The sequence below is a fragment of the Pelodiscus sinensis genome, chromosome 25 (assembly GCF_052426305.1).
Source record: "Pelodiscus sinensis isolate ZL-2025 chromosome 25, ASM5242630v1, whole genome shotgun sequence".
NCBI classification, from domain to species: Eukaryota; Metazoa; Chordata; order Testudines; family Trionychidae; genus Pelodiscus; species Pelodiscus sinensis.
The window spans coordinates 18,249,490-18,271,804 of record NC_143076.1 but is presented as its reverse complement, the minus strand read 5'-3'; the positions used below and the strand labels follow the sequence as shown (position 1 = coordinate 18,271,804).

The 22,315-nt window shown below is 51.6% G+C and overlaps 1 protein-coding gene across 9 annotated transcripts in view; it reads left to right on the top strand.

Moving 5' to 3' along the window:
* Positions 1-14,643: 14,643 nt before the first annotated feature.
* ZBTB16 (zinc finger and BTB domain containing 16) overlaps positions 14,644-22,315 on the top strand; it is a 198,875-nt gene continuing 191,203 nt past the window's right edge. The window contains exons 1-2 of one of the 9 annotated variants that reach the window (XM_075909813.2): positions 14,644-14,853; positions 19,565-20,883. In XM_075909813.2, the coding sequence (XP_075765928.2) occupies positions 19,637-20,883 (1,247 nt within the window). In that variant the 5' untranslated portion in view covers positions 14,644-14,853; positions 19,565-19,636. Of the gene's footprint in view, positions 14,854-16,344; positions 16,486-16,550; positions 16,574-16,681; positions 16,705-17,010; positions 17,153-17,186; positions 17,306-17,473; positions 17,531-17,553; positions 18,165-18,613; positions 18,773-19,564; positions 20,884-22,315 lie in introns of those variants that run through there. The other 8 variants (XM_075909809.2, XM_075909815.2, XM_075909816.2 and 5 more) reach the window with 8 other exon arrangements.

Sequence of the window (22,315 nt, the reverse complement as noted above, 5' to 3'; positions counted from 1 at the left end):
AGTGCGTCTTGTGTGAGTTCTCGCAGCAGATTGCAAAGAGAGCAGCAAGTATTTCTCGTTATTCTTTGTTCTGCGCGTGACTTGGGTTTTAGCACAAGCCAGGCTACTGGCTTTGAGAAGGAGATGGTGCTGGGCTTAGGAAGGTGGATCAAAGTGAAGCCTTTTAATGTGACTTTTAAAGCAAGGAAGTAAATAAAGTGAGCGTCTAAGCAGATATTATAGTTGGGCTCCTTGATTTAGTCACTTTAGCATGAAAGCAGTAGGCCAGAGCCCAAGCTGGTGCTAACAGCATAGGTGTTACAGAGGTGTTACTGAATGGGAGCTTTCCTGGATGTTGATTCTTCAGAAGACCCCCTACAGCTGTTGGGTCAGGCCTTCCTTTCCCCTTCTCCCCCGTCTCCAAAGTGAAAACCCTTTTAATGTGCAGATGTTGGCTGGACAGCCCTGGAGACTGAGGTCTTCTGTTGATCTCCAATACAGCCCAGTGAGCCATAACAAGAGAACCCGACCCATACCCTTTCAGTGGACCACTCGGCAAACCTGACTTATCCCTTAGCCTCTCTGCCGAGTTCTCCTGAGGGTGCCAGCTGTGATACCGATACTTCTCCATTAGGAACAGGAGTGAAGTTAGACAGCACTTAGAGCCCCCTAGTCGCGGGGGAGGGGACCCATTTTGCCGGAACATGTCCTGAAAAGACAGCCTCTGTGCTGTTCACAATCTCGTCCTCCTTGTGTTTCACGCCAGCCACTAGAAACCAGTCAGCTGCGGAAAATTGGTATTCACGGTCATCCTGGGCCTCTTACTGCGCAGCTCGCTGGCAAGCCCTGGAGCCATGGGGCTCCCTGTTGCCGCCTGATTTGGAGTCAGGGTTTACGCTTTCCACCCTCTGAGCCTAGCCCCAGCTGGTCATTTTCAACCGCCTTTCATGCTAGGCTCAGCCTGTCCCTTGTGATGCCGGTTGCAATTCCGCCTTCATAAAAGGCCTTCTGCCCGGTTCCCTCCTTCGTGGCCTGCGAATATCAGGGCTGCTTTTCTCTCCCTGCGTCTTCTCAATTCATCCCAGCCAGGTTCCATCTGATCTTTGCTGGATCTGCCTCTCTCATTCTCTACCTCTCCAGGCTCATTTTGATTGTGTGTTCTGTTGCCCGCATCAACGCAGGCAGCCGGTCTGCAACCAATTATTCTCCACACATTGCTCTTCCCCCTTCTCCCTCCCCCCCTAAGCTCTCATAATGAGCAGGGCTCCTAAAGGAGCTGCTCACAAAGAGCTTTGGCTTTTGGATTGTACTCGGCCTCAGAGGTAGATGGACAGAGCTTACCAAACCAGTGCCTGGAGTCTGCGGTTCTTCAGTGCTTTCAGATGCGAGCTCAGATGGCGTGGTATTTAGGACAGTATTCTGCAGTCACTTTCCCATCCCAAGGAGGGGTGGTTAATTTAAAATGGAGATTTAAAACTGGGGGGAAGTCCCCCAGAAACTGTATATCCCTCTCACTAAATCCCAGCCTTGCTCTGTTTCATGGTTATCAGACACATTGGTCTAAATTTTCCCCAAAAAAATGTTAGCACCGACCTTCTAAACATTGTACCTCTAGCGGTTTCACAAGTGTGGCTTCCTAAAATTGAGCTCCCAATCACCTGGGAAAAGTTAGGCCATTTTTATTGTAAAGAGTTTGCTCCCCTTCTCATCTGGGCCATTTCCTTCATGCCCTGGGGAAGACCTAATGTTAATCTGGTGACATCATGTGCTTTTTCATAGTTAGGCTTTGATGTCACAAGTAGGAGGGAGAAAAATTGTTCTCCTTGGCCTCTGAGGATAGGACAAGAAGCAATGAGCTTAAACTGCAGCAAGGGAGGTTTAGGTTGGACATTAGGAAAAACTTCCTGTCAGATTGGTTAAACACTGGAATAAATTGTCTAGAGAGGTTGTGGAATCTCCATCTCTGGAGATATTTAAGATAGGCATCTGTCAGGGATGGTCTAGACAGTTCTGGGTCCTGCTGTGAGGGCAGGGGACTGGACTCGATGACCTCTCGAGGTCCCTTCCAGTTCTAGTGTTCTATGATTCTATGTCACAAAGGCCGCGTGACAAGGACCCTGTTACTGAAAAAGACCTGTCAAATGGCGAAGGAGAGTGGTGTTTTGCCCAAGTTATGATTGAATTAAGCATCTATGGCACCAGAAATGGTTGGCTACAGACCAACCAGACTCTGGGTCAGATTCTTGAAGGAAACACTTATATCGGGATTTCTGGGCTGGAGTATTTTTAGGCGCTATATATTTTTGAAAATCTGGCCCTCAGAAAATCATTCTTATCCAGGAACGATCTGCAAGAAAGCTTTCCTTCCGTCCATTCCCCACTCCAGTCAGCCATTGAATTTACTTGGATGTCAAACATGGAACTCACTAACTTTCTCTTACGGCATGAAAGTCAAATTTCCAAGGGCATTTTTTGGAGTGCGTTCCTTCACTCTGCCCCCTCCACCGCAAACACTGACCCACTTGCAAAAGGCTGCTGCTAAGTGCACAGACAAATATGTTGTGACTGATTTGGAATGTCCCAATTCCTTCCAGCCTTCAAACTGGATTCATAAAAAGCTCTTTAAAAAATAGGGTAGTTTGCAAATGTCTTGATTTACAAGTGTTATCTAAGGTTTCAGTCACTTAGGAATGTCTAACTAGATAAGATACTAAGGGTTTGTTGTATCTCCTGGTAATTATTAAGAAAATAAAATCAGTTAATATCTAACCCTGAATCCAAACTGTAATGTCAGGAGGTAAACTCCTATTCCAACTCTGTCAGGAGCTCTGGAGTTCCGTATGCTCTAGATGGGCTTTCAGAATAATCTTGAAAGGGAAAAAAAAATCCTTTGATTAAAACACAGCTGCATGCACTGAGCGAAACACTTTATATGCTGCCCAGGTTTTTGTTCTGGCTGACTCAGTCACCTAGATGTTTTCTTATGCAAGAAATCCAGCAATTCGGAGCCCATTCTGATAGAACAAATTTCCCCAGCTGTGTGTGTATTGCATGTGAAGCAGCAGTAAACAAACACAAGTGTTCCACGGATGTGGACTATTTTTGGCCTTGAGGAGGAAAAGAATGGCTCATGTTTGGGAAGGGGGTTGGACGACCCATGAGTTTGGAAATAGGATAAGGCTGGTTCAGTGGTTAGAGTACTAGCTGGGAGAGCGGCGTTCAATTCTCTTCCACTGATTTCTTTGGGGACCTAAGGCAAGACACTTGGATAAAATTTTCAAATGCGCGTATGGCTCAAATCGTCAATAGTACTTAGATTCCAAAATTTTTGATGCGCTCATTGGAAGTTAGGAACTTTGAGACCTTTGAGGATCTGGTACTCAGGTGCTTTTGAAATTGTTGAAGGTTAGGAGGTGCACAAAGACAACAGGACGGGATGCCAGATCAGAGCACAGGATGGTCCAAGTTTAAATCTTAGCCTGCAGGGGTAGTTCGCTGGTGGGTGACCAGTTGGAGAGGAGTTAGCCTTGGTGTGATTTGTTGTTGGCAGGTGTTTCCTGCTTATGGGTCTCCTTTTGTGGCCACAGACTGAACTGAGGGTGAACACTCCCTCTTTGCCTCCAGAGTTGCTCTCTTCAGGACCGGCATCACCATGCTGGAGGGGAATGAGAATTGGTACTTAGTGTGGGTGGGGGAGAGGCTCCGAATCCTTGATGCCTTTGGTCTCCTGGAACTGTCAGGCCTTTCCCCAGAATTAAATTCATTGTAAAGAGAAATGTAAAATACAAGGGGGTGCCCTCAAGCCCATCTATTAAATGATGAGAGCCATGACTGGCGGGCAGTTACACTTGAAGCAAACCTGGGCTGCCTGTGAAGTGCTTTTGTGGAGTCCCTAATTGAGTCTATTCTGTGTAAAAGCTCTTTTAAGATGAGCTGCAGAGAGCATATGCACAGCCCCTCTGTACTGTACCGCTAGGTCTGGCATTTAAAATCTAAGCACGTTTTCCTCCCCGTCCCATGTACGATGTCAAATATTTTAGGTTAAGAAAAGGGAAAAAAGAGGGAAAATAATTACACAGTAAATTAAACCAGGGCAACCCCCCTGCTTATTAAGACTTCAAGAGTTACACGTTGCGGCTTCTGACTTCAGCTATCTTGACTGCGTACAAAGGGTAACTCTAAAAATAGGTACAGTACAAATGATTAGGTCATACGCCGCTTGCTGGAAACTTTTTTTCAAATTTAATTACAAACTAGACCTTGGATTGTTGGTGGGAAAATATAAATACGACCGTTCCGAGCCTGGCTGCCCGTATTGAAGCCCTATAAAGTTTGCTCTTCTTAGCTGAGTCACTGTAGATGCATTCCCTTTTGTGCTGGGGGATTAATCATGGAATGTGGGCAGGCTGGTCTCAGCTGTCATAGCCCTGAGTCACAACTCACAATGATCCTCCTAGTGTTTGCAGGCTTAGAGCCATAGGTCACTAATTAGACTTATTGTCTTACAGTCGGCCTAGTTTATAGTGTGTGGACAAAGGGAGGAATGGAGAGAAGGCACCAAAATTGGCAACCCCAAGAAATTATGCAAATACTAATGTATCATGTGCCGGTAGCTTTTTGTATCCCTTTGCTCTCTGAAAGCTGGCAAAGGAATGTTCTAACCTCTGTATTCTATTTCCATGTATTTTATTGCCTTATTTATACTGTTGCGCAGGCCGTCCTTCTGCAACACAGATGCAAAGAGCTGAGATTTACAGAAGTGACCTTGGCCCCACCCAGTTCCTATTGGAATCAATGGGAGGTAAGCACCTAAATGCTTCTGAAGATCTGGAATTTAGACACACCCAAACCTATTGCTGTTTAGGGGTCTGATCTGAGACACCTTGGGGAGGGGGGTAATTTTTTTAGAAGGCATTGAGACCCCTCTCTTCTGAGAATCAGGGCCCTTTGAGCTGTGGCCCCAAAATCACGACTCACTTTTGAACATCTTGGCCATTGTGTTCCTCACCCCAAAGAGTCAGAATCTCAACCCAACAAACACTCCTGCATCTGGATAATCTCATGGAATCCGACTGGACTCCATCAGGTGTGTGACGTTACTCCTCATGTATATGATTTTACTCCCCCACTTCCACCCCATCCCTGGATTTGTAGTATAAGGGCTGATTCTGCAAACCCTTCAACATGTGCATAAACTTTCTGCACTTTTGTTGCCCTGTTTCTTTTGTGGGATTATGTGTTTGGGGTTTTTTTTTGGGGGGGGGGCATTAAGGATAGGGCCCTAACTTTAAAAGTGATGCAGTGAGTGAATGTAAAAAATCCAAAGAGAGTTTATCCAAAGAGATAAAGGACCAGGATTACTATAATACAATTGTGTGGGTGCTCTTTTAGGGTATATGCCCATCCATTCAAGCTGTTGTATTTAAATAGTCACCTTTCCCTGGAGTAATAGTGGAAAACTCCAGCACGGTTCTAGTAGCTCAGTTACAATTTTGTTGCTGTAACTATGGGTGCTACTTACTTTAATATGGATTGTAATTCCAGATAACCTGGAATACAGGAAACCAAGAGAAACGTGTGGGAACCAACCACTTTTTATCCTATCCTGCGGTTCTCCGAAAGCAGTTTTACACTCTGGCCTTATAAGCCCATGCCGCAATAAGCAAACTCTTCATGATTCTCCCAATCCTGCAGGCTGCTAGGTTATGCCTGGGCCAGTGTCTGAACAGCTCCACTGGAAAGTCATACTAACCAATGGATTTCACATGAACTTTAGCATTCTGTTAATGCACATTTAGCAGCCTTCCAGGGTCCTGTAAAAACAAAATGTTTTCTTCCAAAAACAGCTTTGGGGTTTTTTTTTAAACAAAGTCTAACACATTTAATCATCTTCTCGTAAACTGCCAGCTTGTCTTACTGCTCCATGTTCGCTTGTGAATTAGGCTCAGATCTCAGAACTAACCTAGCACATGTGCCATAAGAGAACTTTGCATAAATACCAGCAATATTACATCAGCGCTGATACAAGCTAAGACCCCCAACCCTGCAAAGTGCTCCCCTTGGGGACAAGTTTGCTGAGCTATCAAGGGAAGTGCTACAAAAAAGGCCTGATCGGCTCTAAAATCACAAACGTGATCCAAAAGCCATGGATTTCAGAATGCGACTCAAAATAGCCTTTATACCTCCCCTCAAGCTCGGCTGATAACATTTTAAACCACTCTCCACATAGACCTTCAGCAGCAAGCAATGAACAGCTCCATGCCGCATAAAAGCCGTCATGATTTCACGGGACAAACCATTGGCCCTAATTTATAGAATTCCTGCTCCTGTTCAGCTCCCTGTGCAGCCTGGTGTTAACTCGAAAGCACTAAAGATTTTGCAGTGCAACTGATTCAGCTTTTTACTATCTGTCGCTTATCCCTATATATAAAAAAATGCAGCTTTACTCTTTCTACTTTCATCTCCCCTCCCCCCTGAAATATTGTAAAACTAGCAAGTGGGTATGCAGGCATTTTTTTTCACTCACCAAGAAACTAGGGTGGGAAGCGGGGTATAATACCAGCGAAGGGCTGGAAGAAAAGAGTCTGTATGTGATAGTTCATGGTACCCTGAAGGCTGGAAAGGAAGTGGTTAATTCCGGCTAGTGGAAAGAACACAGCTGCTTGCCTGAGGGCTGGGGCAGGACAAGTGAATTAATTATTCTACCTACTCATATGAGAAGGATGGTACTGTGGGCTGAATCTAACAAATGACATCAGGGTGCCTAGGAGGAGATAGAAGGGTTAAGCTAGAAGTTCGCTGCTCCTTTGGGATGGCGTCTGCCCTGCACCTGTAGCTCAAAATAAGATGTGCCATTTGAGCTATGCAAATTGTGTAGTTTATTTTGAAATGTGGCGCCGTCTCCACAGCACTTCTTTAGAAATAAATGGCTATTCCGAAACGTCCTTGTGGAATAAGGGTAACTGGGACGTCGGAATAGCAAGCCCGTTATATTTTGAAATTACGGGTGTGCATAAAAGACATGGAATAGCTATTTCGGGATCCCTCCAGTACCCCGAAATAGTGCTGCCGTGTAAACGTAGCCTTGGGGACCTTAGCTAAAGCAAGCTACGGTCTCGAATTTTGTTTTGCCCTTGAGAAGAGCAGAATTCTGTTGTCTGCCCTTGAAGAGGGTGATTCCCTCCTGTGTCGTTTCTTGGGCTAGAGAGTCTACTGCTCTCAAAGAGCAACATTTCCATAACTGTCCACGGTGTCTGATCTCGAGTGTTGAACACCCTGGCCCAACATCCTCTTCTAGGCCTTTGCAATATCTACCGGTTATCAGTTAAATGAGGGAAGTGGGAGATCTTTTAGGTCATCTAGTTAATTCACTAGCAAGTTCAGGACTCTGCTGTTAGAATGTATTTCAGAAAGCGCAAGCAATCTTGCTTTTTACAGTTTAGTCTCAAGTATCTTGAATGGTGGCTTTACCCTGTGTTATCTGAGAGACTATCACGCAGTTTAAATCTCCTTTTCTGGGGGGGCTCTTCCTAATATTCAGTTCACCTTTCTTCATTCCATCCCGCTACACCTGGTTAGACCCTTTTGGGAGCATCTACACAATCCCTTTGCTTACGTGAGGATATTTTTATCCATCAGGGATATGTGGAGTGTTATGGTTGGCAGTTAGTTCAGAGACCTTCCCTTCATGTGTCTGTAAAATACATTACATTGCTGTTCCCTAAGCAATTGAAAATATCTCCCCAACTTCAGCCATCCGGCAGCTCAGAAAATGACTCTCTCCATTGCACTGGTAACACAAGAGGTAGTTTGAAATGTTCCTTGGGTCAGGAGAATGAATTTTTTTCGTAATGCTACATTGCTGTGAAGATCGTCTAGTGAAATCCTGGAAGTCTTCAAAGTTTAATAGTAACGGCTAATAATAATCACCATCGGCAGCACATCATTGCCTCTGTGTCTGGTTGAGAGATTTACAACTTAAGCTCATGGCGGAGGAAAAAATTGCTTCAATCGCTTGGAGTAATGGCACAAGGAGAGTCATTTGGGCATGGCTGCTATTTAACAGGACAAGCCCAGCCTGGCTTTGTTTAATGTGCTGGTTCTTTTCTAATAAACATGTAACTCTGTAAGGCAAAGGTTATATGTTTAAAAATGAGTAAATTGGAGATCGGGGAAGAGGTTAGAGAACCATGAATTTGGGGCAGGGGAGGGACGGGACACAAGAAGGAAACAAGGCAACTCTTTGAATGTAGGGGATAGTCCCCAAACCCAAGACTAGTGTAACCCACACACCTAGGCTATGTCTACACTGGCGGGTTGTTGCGCCAGAAGTATACAAATGAGGCTAAGCATGGAATATTGCCAAGCCTCATTTGCATACCTAATGAGCTGCCATTTTTGTGGAAGAGGCTCTTGCGCTATGAGTTGTCTACACGGCCCCTTCTTGCGCAAGACAAGCCCTCTTGCGCAATGCCATTATTCCTGAAAATAATCAGCGTAGCGGCATTGCGCAAGAGGGTTTTTCTTGCACAAAAAGGGGCAGTATAGACAGCTCCTTCTAGCGCAAGAGCCTCTTCCGCAAAAATGGAGGCTCATTAGGTATGCAAATGAGGCACGGAGATATTCCACGCTTAGCCTCATCTGCATATCTCTGGTGCAAGATTGCACCAGTGTAGACATAGCTCTAGTGTGGTTACTGAGCCATGCAAGTGGTACCTTGACCACAGCAACAGTTAAAACCGAGAGACCTTTACAGCATGGGTTGGGAGCCGGCTGGCTTTTTAGCTCAGAGGGTAGAGGCTCCAGAGGCCGCAGGTTCAAATCCTCCTGGTGGCGCTTACACTAGCCCTTGCTAAGTTTTTGTGTGTGTGTGTGTGTGTGTGTGCACGCGCGCAGAAAGGCAGCCCTATGGCCCGAAGGCTAGGCTCTTCAATTGATACCCGTTTGCTCTACTAGCTAGCACTTCTGTGACAGATCATTAAAGATGTGGGCACTGACATATTTGCGGAGCTCTTTGGTTTTATATTGGGCTTATCCTCCAAAGGTGGGAACAGCGCTGGCAGCCTCTTCGAAAAGCTGTTGGAATGAGAGTGGCACAGGTGCTTGTTGCTGGATTCAATCCAGCTGAGGCGTTTGGGGTTAGCTCCTTGATACCTGGTGTTAGTTATGGATTAGAGCAGGGGTGGGCAAAAGGGCCCCCTCAGGCCGGATCTGGCCTACCAAGCAGGTGGATCCAGCCTGCGGAGGCCCTGCTGCTCCCCAGGCCCTGGTTGGCCTGGGGGTGGGGGAGTGTGCCAAGCCTCCTCCAGGGCACGGGTGCCTAGTGGGAAGGGGGGGCAAAGGGGCTATCCCACCCCCAGACCAATCATAGTCTGGGGGTGGGATAGGCCTTCCGGGTGGCCCAGGACTACTTCAAAAAATTTTGAAGTGGCCCCTGGGCAAAAAGTATTGTCCACCCCTGGACTAGAGCTTTGTTAAGCAGACCTTCAGTTTCTCTAGTCCTATGGGGCTGGCTTTCCTGCAAGCTGTACTGAAGTGTCCCTTTAAGGAGTCTCAATTGTGACAAGAGAACTCCAGGTCTTCTGGATTTTAGTGCAGGAAAACTGTGCATAGAGGAGGTGGTAAGAGCACTTCTGTTACAGAAGCACTCATCACATGCTGGTGTGGTCTGTATTTGCTTCTCTATGACACTCCATAAGTAAAAATATGAACCTTTTAGAATCTCATATACACTCCTGTTTTCTATTGGTTTCAAGACACCCACCTGCCAGGTAGATTGTCTCTTTTGCTTAAACTCCAGTCATCTGAAGAAGTGGGCTGTGCCTACGAAAGCTCGTGATACCAGCTATATGTTTTGTTAGTCTATAAAGTGCTACCAGACCATTTGTAGTTTTTTAAGTTTATCCTGTAGGGTATGTCTAGATGCAGATTAGGCAGGTCGACACTGCAAATGAGGCAGAGATTTAAATATCCCGCACCTAATTTGCATAAAAATGTCCACCGCGTTTTACCGATTCAGCACGTTGTCGGCAGAAAGCGGCAGTCCAGGGGGGGATCTGTCGAGAAAGAAAGCCTTTTTCGACATATCCTATACACCTCTTTGCAGGAGGCATAAGGGATCTGTCAAAAAAGGCTTTCTTTCTCGACAGATCCCCCTCTAGACTGCCTCTTTTTGCCGACAAAAGTGCTGAGTCTGCAAAAAGCGGTGGCCATTTTTATGCAAATTAGACATGGGATATTTAAATCCCTGACTCATTTGCAATGTCGACCTGCCTAATCTGTATCCCTCTGCCGACAGAGGGATGCAGTCTAGACATACCCCTCGGCTGTGCCTAGACTGGCCAGTTTTTCCAGAAAATCAGCCGCTTTTCCGGAAAAACTTGCCAGCTGTCTACACTGGCGGCTTGAATTTCCACAAAAGCACTGACTTCCTACTGTAAGAAATCAGTGCTTTTTGCGGAAGTACTATGCTGCTCCCATTCGGGCAAAAGGGCCAGTGTAGACAGCTGAGCTTTGTTTTCCACAAAAAAGCCCCGATCGCGAAAATGGCGATCGGGGCTTTTTTGCGGAAAAGCGCGTCTAGATTGGCACGGACGCATTTCTGCAAAAAGTGCTTTTGCGGAAAAGCATCCGTGCCAATCTAGACGCTCTTTTCTGAAAATGCTTTTAACGGAAAACTTTTCCGTTAAAAGCATTTCCAGAAAATCATGCCAGTCTAGATGTAGCCATACAGACTAACTTGGCTACCTCCTGAAGCTTCTTTTGCTTATGGGGGTCAGAACTTCCAAGTCTTGTATTTGACTTGATTTGGAGGAGAAAATAAACCTTTATCTTAATTAAAACAAGAACCTGGGGGGTGAGAGGGAGGCAAGAGGAGGGTTACTGGTGGTTGAATCTGCTATTCTAACATTTTCTCTGCATACTGTATATATGGCCTTGCTGAAGGACAAGGGGCTGACTTGAAGGTCAAAAGCAAATCTTTTTCTTTCTTTTTTTCATCTTCCTTATTTCATACCTTTCAGAATTGCTCTGCTTTTCACTTCCTTTATGGTCACTGATCTCTAAGGTATGTCAGCTCTGGAACTCAGTCTATGTGTGTGGAGGAGGATGTACATTCTGAAGGCAGACGGACTGTTTTCTGAGGAGAACTCTGTTGTTCTTGTTCTTGTCAAGCGACAGATGTTATTGACCAGGCTGTTAGAACAAAGCTAACGTATTGATAAATATTGGTTTAAATTTTTAGTATGGTCCATGGCTTCAAGCAATAAGTGGTTTCTTTACACTATTTGCATACACCAGGAGGCCAAAATATGGGTAGTGAACACAGAAACCTTTACTGTGATGGCTCACAGCACTGAGTGTGTGTCGGGGGTGGACAGGAAAAGGGTTGTGGGTAGACGGGGAGAGAGAGGTAGAGCTGACAGATGCAGATGTGAGGGAGTGCACGGTTTGGATCAGGATCAGACTCTGTTACCGAGTTGGCTAATTCCAAAGACGTCTTCAGATGTGGTGACCGTGTAAATCGAATTTCAGCTGAATGGAGCCCGCAAGAGACTGTAATGCACAGACCTGACATATTGTCTATATCCCAGGGCGGTCTGGAGGTCTGCTAGTGCTGAGACAGAAATGGTGAGAGACAATCAATGCCACCAAAGAGTTTGCCAGCTAGATATTTCCTAACCCAAGCTGTGAAAGATGGTTCTAGTTTGGGAAGGGTGGGCGGGCTGGGGGGTGACATTTGGCAACTAGACTTTGTTCCAATTTGGAATGAAAGCAAAAATGGAGATTCTCTGGAAGGGGTTGGTGCCATGGACCCTGGATGCCCAGCCATGGGATACACAGCTCGAAGGCAGTTCATCCACATGGCTCCTCAGCATTCAGGCATAAAAACAGGCCCCTATGTTCCACTTTGTCAGAACCAAACAGTCTCAGCAGAATGCTTCTATTTCAATGCATTCTGATGGGGGAAGAGAAAACAAATTTCACTCCAGTTTTCTGTCCCACTCTATCTGGTGATGTCTTTTGCAGGCAACATGGAGACGAAACGTCTGTAGGCAAAGAAAGTGCCTTGAAGAGCCTCCTTGCATGATATAACCACGGAAAGAAGTGCATGGCATGCAAGGTGATGTTAGACTGTCAGACTGTTCAGGAGTCCATGTGGAAAAGGGTTTGAACCAGGTGCCCACAGAAAAGTTGCTCTCACCATTGACATCATTCACCAATTTGTTGCCTTTATTGACAGCTTCAGCAAAGAAACTTGGGACCGAATCGGAACTTTCTTTTCACCCCCCACTGAAAAGTCCCCTCCCAGGGAATGTGCAAGCTAATTCCCAAGGGAAAGATCTAACAGTTACTTATTAGATTGTATGTTCTTGGCCAGGTACTATCTTCTGTGTTCGTATGGCATCTAGTACCAAAGGACCTTAGACTCTACTGCAGTACAGATGATGAAAATAAGAATGCGCATTCATGAAGTTAAATAACTAGTCCCTTTGCAGTTACTAGTCAAAGGGAACTAGTCAGGCGAGTAAAGCGTATGCATGTGCATATGTGTTTGCACGGTCAGAGCTATGGAACAACGACCATGTTTAAATGTGTATTTGTACAACATCTACTAGCATGAGGGCTTGGTCCTGACTGGACAATCAGGACTTGGTCCTGACTGGAGAACCAATGTAATAGAACTATTAAGGCACAGCTTGACACTGGGGGAGTATTTAAGTGCACTGTGGTCTGAGCTATACCTAGTCTGCAGATGAATGAGAACGTCATTTGTAGGGTCATCAATCCAGTATCCTATGAAAAACAGTGATAGGAATTAAGTCTTTTAAACAACTCAATAGCTTTTACATTATTTTTTAAAAAAGAAAAGTGAAATGCACCAGTTCCCAGGAAGGACTGGGGAGGGAGGGGGGTAATTTTCAGCATGCTGCCTGGGAATGTAGCCCTGGGAGATCTATTATTGCTAATGGGACTCATGCGGCTTAATTTCATGCAAGCTACACTAGAAATGTACCCCTAGCTGTCTGCGAAATTTCAGTTCTGAAATCAAGCCTCTTAAAAGTTAGAGCAGGATAAACAGACACCTGCAACTGCTCCTCTCCCTCCACCATGGATTTTTTTCTACTTTACAAAGCAAAACAAAAGACGCAATGGCTGTGCAGATTTAAGGAATTTAAAAGGGAGAGGGGGTCATATGCATGCAGACTGGCAGCCAGCAAGTGAAATTTCATTTTGCTGCCAGTTAAAATGGCAGAGTTATAACCCCTGAAATATGGGGTTTAGTTGATGCCTTATCTTTAACTATGCTACTGAGAATGCCACACTGTAATGCTTATGTAATAACCCTCAGTGCTGTCTCTTTCATTATAGGGCCTCTGTTATTAGGCTGTTCTTGTTAAATGACTGCTATCATCTGGTCCCAAAGTACATTAAATCCCATTATAATTATAAACACACTTCCTATAACATTCTCTTTAGATTACATTCACACTGCTTTATCCCTCAGGGTATCTTTGTACTAATACTATTCTTACTTGCTATTTTAGCAGACAATATTGGGTCCCACACTACTTGTACCATGCAAAGGGAGAAGGAAGCATTCCCATTACTGAGCAATATTTTGATGTCCCCTGGAAACGAATCTTGTCTCATTTATTTCAGGCACTCTCCCCTTTTATATAAGGAGGCCTGGCTTTTAAAATGTGTTGAACTTTGGCACCCTACTATTCTGGAGTTTATGAATTGCACTATTCCCATATCTCCATTCCAAAGAGTAGCATTATGAACAAGAAGTTTGGTTGAAACAAAAGACAGGACTATGTAGCACTTTAAAGACTAACGAGATGGTTTAATAGGTGATGAGCTTTCGTGGGCCAGACCCACTTCCTCAGATCAATTTGTGGAAGAAAATTGGCACGACCATATATACCAAAGTGATACAATAAAAAAAAATGAACACATATAAAATTGACAAATCAGATTTTAGAACAGAGGGGCGGGGGCAAGGGGAGACGGTTAGTGTCTGTGAGATAATGATATTATGCTGTTCATTTCTCTCTTTCTATTAAAAAAAAAAGATTTTTTTTTTGCAGCAAATCTTTGTCCCTGGAGTTTCACTGCCATTCTTATACAACAAGGAGTCCTGTGGCAGCTTAAAGAAGAACAATTTTATTATAAGCTTCTGAGGGATAGCTGAATTAGTCCCTAACTGGAAAAACTTAAAAAACAATGAATAGTCTAGCAGCACCTTGGCAACTAACAAAATGGGTAGATGGTATCATGAGGTTTTGTGGGTACAACACACTTCTTCAGGTGACTGGAGTATTAGAAGTCCAGATCCAAGAATAAATAAGGGGGGAGGGAGAAAAAAAAGAGGAAAAAAGAGTGAATTGAATTGTTCAAGTTACTAGCGTTTACAATTTACAACTTTCCTGAGTTGTAAGTTGCAACTCACGTCATCAGTTCCTGCCCTTTCTATACACGGTGCTTGTTTGGAATAGTGTCTTTATCTGGGCAAAACAGCCCATATCAAACTGGCGGGTACCTAATATTTGGCACTTTCCAGCCAAAATTTGGCACCATGCCCATGGCTTGTCTTTGTTACTTTCTCCATCTCTCAAACTCAGGCACCCTTCTCCCTGCAACACTTGCTAGCAAGAGGCTGGGCGTTCAAAGCGCTGAGTTTATTAAGCAAGGGAGATTTTTTTTTTTTGTACCAGGAATCTGGGGGCTCGTCTGGCTTTGTCTTGTTTCAAGTGGCTTTCTCCGGCCTGAGGCCTAATTGAAGATTAGGATCGGGGGTTAATTGTGTATTTCTCCGCTGGGGAAGATCGGATGCTTCCTAGGGCGAGCCTGCCGCGAGTTAAAGCCATGGTGAGCGAGGCTGGCAGCAGCCGTCCGCACCGCCGCCTTATCGCTCGCCTCGACGCAGTTGTCACATTAGAAGTTCAACAAGTTGAAAATGTCTCTTGTGTAGCGTGGCTCAGCCAGCGACACCCGCACGCTGGTTAGGCGGGGTTCTTTTCCGATGTACGGATTTCATGATGAGCACGCGGGGGTCTTACCCCCCTCGCTGCTGCAGCCCCGGCGCTGGGGTGCGTTCCTGAAAGCGGAGCGTGTGTGCACCGGGGGGGAAGGACTGGGAGCCTGAGCTCCGAAGCGGGTGCCGCGTTGGCCGGGGGCGAATTGGAACCCGGCTCCGCGGGCGGGCGGGTGGGTGGCTGAGCCCCTTGGCTCCCGCCCTGAACGAGCCGCGGGGCGGTCAGGGGCCCAGCCGGGTGCGTGGATCCCCTGCGGGGCAGAGGCGAGGGGGAGGCGAAGGCGATCGCGGGGAGGCGGGGGCTGGCTCTCAGGCAGGTGCCGGGACGCAGCCGGCGGAGGAGCTGGGCTGGGGGCGAACGACCCCTCCCGAGCCCCACCACCCAGACCCGCTGGGGACACGGTCTGCGCGCTGCTCCCCTAGCGCCCCTCGCCCGCCCCGTCCCCCCGGCCCAGGCCGGCTGGCGCGCAGGGTGCAGCAGGTGCTGGCCCGGCGCGCTCCGATCCCCGCGGGGCCGCTCCGAGCCGGGTCGCAGGCATTGGCTCCGGTTCATTGATTCCCCAAGGCAGCCTCCTGCTCCTCCATGTTTGTTGTTGGCAGAGGCCAGCGGAGCCAAGCGCTGTCCAGCAGCCCGCGGGATCCGCGTCCCCTCCCTCCCCAGCCCCTGCGGCCGGTCCCCAAAGCCGGCCGCCGGGCCAACCCCGCGCTCCCCCCCTCCCCTCCATGCAACTTTTTGGTGACTTCCCTTGGGCTGGGGCAGGAGCGGGACCAAGGGTTTTTCCCCTCTCCCCCCGCCCCCAACTCCTGGGGGCTGCTCGCCTCTGCCCGGGGCTTGGCGGAGCAACCCGGGAAGCGACGGGGCTACAACAGACCCCCGCTTTCCTCTTGCTGCACCCCTCCCCCCGCGCTCCTGCAGAGCGGCTCGCCCCTGGCTACGCGGGGTGCCCCCTGGCTACTTAGTACCCGCAGCTCCCCCCCCCCCCCCCAGCGCGGCTGCTTCTGCCCCCGGGAGCGGCCCCGACTCAGCAGGATCGGGGCCTCGGCCCGTTTGCAGCTCCCCCGCCCTGGGCAGGACGAGCTGAGCGACGCTTGGAGCGTGTCCTAGCGCCGCTGCCTTGTGGAGGCCGGGCCAAGGCCGGGCGGGCTCATGGGCTGGCGAAGGAGGGATGCTCGGCGAAGCTCGTTCCCACCCGTCTCCCTCCCAATCCGGAGTCTAATTCGGATGGCTCGGAGCTCTGGCCGGGTCCTGCCGCGGGCCGGAGCTTTGCGCGTCTTTACGCTCGGAGCCCGGTGTCCTGCGCCTTGCGCGAGCCCCAGCCCAGCCTACCCGTCCCGCCGGGCAGCGATAGCGCTGGGGCCCCGAGCCTCCTGCCCCCGCCAGCCGCGTGGGAACGGGCGGCGCCAGACCGGGACCTCGACACAGCTGCCTGGCGCGAGGCAGGGACTCAGTCCGGAGGATGCTCGAGGTGCCCGAAAATCGCTTCTCCCGAGCTGGCGCCCTGAGGGGTCCGGCGTGGGGGGGGGGGGGGTAACTCTTCCCTCCCCTGCTGCCAGGTGTGAACCTGTTAGTACCCCCCCCCCCCCAGCGCAGTGTGGAAGGGCCGGGACTCGCTCCCGTTCCCACTCCAGCTCCAGAGGCGCCAGCGGGGTCCCTGGAGCGTCCCGAGTCCCGCTGCGCTCCCAGGGTGGGTGCCCCCCTTGGGGAACCTCCTGGCCCGGGAGGCGTGGGAAGTTTTCCGCTCCAGCATCTCCCCGGGTCAGGCGGGCGGCTCCCCGCGCCTGGGAAGCGGAGACCCCCCGGCAGCCAGGGCGCGCCGCGGAGGGAGGGGGTGGGGGGCAGAGCCTGGCGGGAGGCTCGGGGCGGGAGCCGGGTGCGGGAGAGCGGTGTGGGCACCAGCCCCGTGCCAGCAGTAAAGATGGTGCCCGGCCCGGGCTTCGCCGGGGTGGGAGCGGCCCTGACGCGGGGCGCCAGCCGGCGCGTCAGTCCGCGCGGTGTTGATTTGCTAACCTGCGAGCAGAGAGCAGCGGGGCAGGATGAGAGCGGGCACTGCGAACTGCCACATGCCGCCGCGGCTGCCCTAGCCAGCCCCGGTCCCGCACGGCGGCGGGGAGGCGCCTGCCATGCACTAGCCCGTGAGTGCCGAGGGGGGCGGCTTGCAGCAACTTGCTCCGCGGGGCGGGGGTGTCGGGGGGCTGCTCGCTCGGATGCCCGGGCAGGAGCGATGCGCGGAGATACGCGGGCTCGCCTGTCAGCGCTGCGCCTGGCCGGTTCTCCCTCGGGGGAAGGTGGGGGCGAGGGGACACGGGGGGGGGGGGGTTGCAATGGGCGGGGGGGGGCTGTGGGTCGGGGGGGCGCTGGCAGGAGGAAGCGCAGCGGTTGTTGTGATGTTCCGGCGGAGAGAAACATGTAACCCCCCCCCCCCGTTATTTATTTGCTGCTTGCGGGGGGGGGGGGGAGCGGTTCGGCCGCCCCGATGCGTTCCGAGAGAGGAGGCTCCTTTCGGGGCCGGGGTGGGTGAGCCGGGGGTCGGGGGAGCGCCCTGATTTTGGTTGATGGCTTTAGTTTTGCAGCGCCGGTCCATGTGGGGGGCTCGTGCGGGGAAAGTGTCCGCCAGGGCCCCTCCGCTCCCTTCCCCCGGGGGCGCGATCTCCCCCCTCCGAGCCGGGAGGCTGCAATTAGCAAAGTGCGGTGGCCGGGCTCTTAATGAGACCCCGCCTCGGTGCGGGCTACAAAGCACGTTGTCGCCCGGCTGCGCTCATCCCGGGCTTGGCACCTGATGAATTTGGGGCGCCTGGTTCCGTGCACCGGGGGCGCCTCGTCCCACTAACTTCCTGAGCTGCCCGCTCGGGGGGCGCGGGGCGGGGGAGATCCAGGCTGCGGCTGGCGGTCCCGCACACCTCGCCTCTTCCCGGCGGAGCTGGCTTTCCGCCCCGGCCGTGCGGGAGCCCTCAGCGGACCCGGCCGCGGTGCTCGATGCCATGCAGGCTGATCTGCATTGGAGGCTGATTAGCCAGAGCCCGGCGCTGCCCGGCTGGATCCAATCCCCGGGCGGCGTGTGAGTGGGGAGGCGAGGGGGAAACTCTCCGTTTGCAGCCCGGCCCCCGCCGCCCCGAATGTGGCTCGTCTCCCTCCCCGCGCGCCCGGGTGATTAGATTGATTTTTGCTGGGGGGGGGGTGAAGTTTGTTGATATTTTGCTGGGGACCCGGGCACCAGCCGTACCCGGGCTAACGGGGTGGGGGGGCTGGGGGGGCTGCTGTCTTGTACGAGAGAAGTTGGGGATTTCAGAGGCAGTACCCCAGAGGCTGTGGGGTGGGGGGCGGCGGGGGTCCCGCTGGGGTGGGGGGGCGGGGGTCCCGCTGGGGTGGGGTGGGGGGCGGCGGGGGTCCCGCTGGGGTGGGGGGCGGCGGGGGTCCCGGTGGGGTGGGGTGGGGGGCGGAGGGGACGGGGTCCCGCTGGGGTGGGGTGGGGGGCGGCGGGGGTCCCGCTGGGGTGGGGGGCGGAGGGGTCCCGCTGGGGTGGGGTGGGGGGCGGACGGGGTCCCGCTGGGGTGGGGTGGGGGGCGGCGGGGGTCCCGCTGGGGTGGGGGGCGGAGGGACACAAGCTGCTGCAACTTGGCCCGAGCCGATCAGGGATTTGGAATAGTTCACCGATTAACCCTTTGTTCTCCGGCGCGATGGGCAGCGAATCTCGGCTGCTTTTGCGGGGCTCTCCGGGCCCCTCTCCGCTCCAGCATGGTGCTGCCCACGGCCAGGTGCGAGAGGGCCCCCCGCCCTAGGAGCAGGGGGAGCCGGGGTTGGAAGCCCCCTGCGGAGCGGTTCGGGGTGGGGAGGGGAACCGCTCTCAGGGGTGTATCCGGGGCTCCCCCTTCCCCGCTGGCTGCCCGAGAAGTTTGCCCGGGGACAAAGGGGGCCGCGCGGCTGGGGCGGGGACCCCTCTGGTTTCTAGCTTCGAGCGCCCGCTGCGAGCTGGGGAGCCGGGCACCGACCAGCCCTGGGCTGAAGGTGGGGGGCACGCCGCTAGGGTGGGGGAGGGAGCGAGTCGCAAGGGCACAGATCCCCCCCTTCTCGGGGGCAGAGGGGAGGGCCACAGATCCCCTCCTCCCCGGGAGCACAGGGGGTGTGGAGTGGCCCCTTGGGGGGTGGATGTATTTGGGGTAGGGGCCCCTCGGAAAGAGGTGTGGGTAGGACTCTGGATGGGGGGAGGATCAGCCAAAACAAGGTTTGTGGGTGTGATTTCTTTGGGGGGGAGGCTAGATACCCCCTTTAGCTCCCAGGAAGAAGAGGTGTCCCCTCCCCCCTTTCATTGTTTCCCTCTGACAAAGTTGCCTGGAAGGGTGACCCAGTTTATCCACCAGGTGAGCTGCCTGGACAAGGCCAATGAAGGCTGCAGCTTGGAGGCCTACCCCCCCCCCCCCATTGGTTGATGATGGTTTGGCGATCTTTAACTGCCAGAGTTTCCAGGCTCCAAAACTCAGCTGCAGAAACTTTGTGTGCAACTTGCTAACAAAACTAAATGGTTCTCCCCCCCCCTTTTGTTTTCACAGACAACGGGCACCCAAAGCTAGTCCCAGACTGAGCAAAGACAGACACCCTAATGACTACACCTCCGGAGCGCTATGGATTTGACTAAAATGGGTCTGATACAGCTCCAGAACCCCAGCCACCCCACGGGACTTCTGCACAAAGCCAACCAAATGCGCCTGGCAGGGACTCTGTGTGATGTGGTCATCATGGTGGACAATCAGGAGTTCCACGCTCACCGGACCGTGTTGGCTTGCACTAGTAAAATGTTTGAGATCCTGTTCCACCGTAACAGCCAGCATTACACCTTGGACTTCCTTTCACCAAAGACCTTTCAGCAGATTCTGGAATACGCTTACACCGCCACCCTCCAGGCTAAAGTTGAAGACCTGGACGATCTTCTGTACGCAGCCGAGATCCTAGAAATAGAGTACCTGGAAGAGCAGTGTCTGAAGATACTCGAGACCATTCAGGCTTCCGATGACAATGACACTGAAGTTAACATGGCGGAGGGTGGCACCGAAGAGGAGGAGGATAGGAAATCTAGGTACATCAAAAACCTATTTATCTCCAAGCATTCCAGTGAGGAGAGTACCTACGCCAGCATGGCCAGCCAGAGTTTAACGGGGGCCATGGTGGACCAGAGCCCGTCCGTCTCGACTTCCTTCGGTCTCTCTGCCATGAGCCCCACCAAGGCAGCTGTGGACAGTTTGATGACCATTGGGCAGTCGTTACTGCAAGGTGCGCTGCAGCAGCACGCCTCTGAGGACTTGCACTCCATGGGCAGCCGGCAGCCGGGGCTCTCCGACGTGAAAACAGAAGTGATGCAAGTGGAGGAGGCTTCTAGCCACGAAAGCCCCCGGACGGCAGAGTCCGGCACTTCTGGCGGGGACAAGTCGGATGACAAAGGCAAGGAAGGGCCTGGAACTCCCACCCGTAGCAGTGTTATCACAAGTGCCCGCGAACTGCATTATGCCCGGGATGAGAACGCGGAGCAGCCCCCCGAGTTGGGCCCAGGAGCGCCCGTCGGCCCGGAGCACTCAATCTCTCCCACTGAGAAACACCTGAGTATTTATTCAGTGCTACCAAATCACAAAACGGACTCTCTGCTCAGCCTGCCGTCCTCCATGCCGCCGGCGCTTCACATGCAGCCCGCTCTGGCCGTGTCCATGGACTTCAGCGCGTACGGCGGGCTCCTGCCTCAAGGCTTTATTCAAAGGGAGCTCTTCAGCAAGCTGGGGGAATTGGCGGCCGGCATGAAAACTGAAAACCGAGCCATCGGGGAGCAGTGCAGCGTTTGCGGGGCAGAGCTGCCCGACAACGAGACGGTGGAGCAGCACAGGTGAGTGTGCTGAGTCTCTCCTTACAGGGAGCGACAGTCAGCCGGTTTGTCACAGTCAGCCGGTTTGGGGTGTATTTTTTGTAGTTGAATTGAGGGCAAACCAGACAGCACTAAGCAGAGGAAAACGAGTGTCATCTGGGTGTAATTCACCCCTGTGAAGAGGACTCACTCTTCAGTTCCTGTTTAAGAAGCCAAAAAGTGGGACATTTGTGGTGCACAGGCGCGAATGCACTGCCTTCTTCACGGGGCAAAGCGCTGGCAAGTTGCAAACTAAACAGGGGAGGGTCTGGGGATAGGAGTGTATTGGGGTCACTTGTCTGTTGAGAACGACTCTGCGCCTCCCCCAAGATGATGAGTTATGGTCCCTACCCTGCCAGATGTGAACCAATAGCCCAGATACGCCAGGCTCTCTCTCTTATTACCAGTGCCCTAAAATGCCCATGTCCGTGGGTTGAAAAGAGGTGCGGTCCTCGGCTCAGACAGCAGGCTGTGCTTTTCTTGTTCCATGGTCTAGCGAGTGAACGTGCGTTCAGATGCCAGGGCGCTGTGTGTGCTGTCTGTGTTTGTAACATGGGGATGGGGCATGTAGAATTCTCACGACCTGCTTTGGGATTCTCTCGGCCTTGTGGATTGTTCATTTTACCCTCAGCATCCATCTCCTGCTGCTGATCACCCACTGAGAGGCTGCTTATGAAACAGTTGCCTTCTTGCTTCTCGGAGTTGCCTTCTTGTTTCTCGGATGCGTGTCAGACGACGCCTTTGGTGTCAGTGATCAGAGCTGGCACTTAGGGAATGTCCACAGTTACTCCACTGAAGTCTGCAGAGTTTCTCCAGGGTTACACCTACTGCAAAAAAGCAGAACCTTGCCTTTAGTGAATCTAGTAGGCCTGATCCAAGTCCACTCATGCACAGACAGAAGCCTTGTTTGCACAGAGCCCTGTAGGCTGGTAGGGCTCGCGGTGGCTGTAAGAGTCTGCCAGTGAGCATGTGAGGGTCTAGGCTCTTCCTTTCCTTTTCCTAAGCTGTAAGAGCAGCAGCCTGACCTCATAGGTGCTGAAACTAGGAGCGTGGGGGAGGTGGTGCTGCAGCCTCCCCTCTTCCCCACCCCGGGTGCGAAGTAGTTGCCATTATATACGGGGTTTCTAGCTGAATTCAGCAGCCCCCACTCTAAAAATTGTTCCAGCACCCCGACTCGCTCTGGCATTTGGCTGTCACTCTGTGCAGGGCGCAGGGACTGGCCTAGTGGGGGGGGGGGGGGTGCATGACCTTCACATGTCCAAGCCATGTTGCAGCCCCTCCCTTCCGCAGGGACGACAAAAGTGCACGCAAAGCCGTCGCTGCACAGGAGTAAATGACCATCCCGTTTGTGAGCAGAATGTAGATCCTGGATGCCAGCAGAATCTCACTGAGGGATCCAGACCAAGCCGCTTCC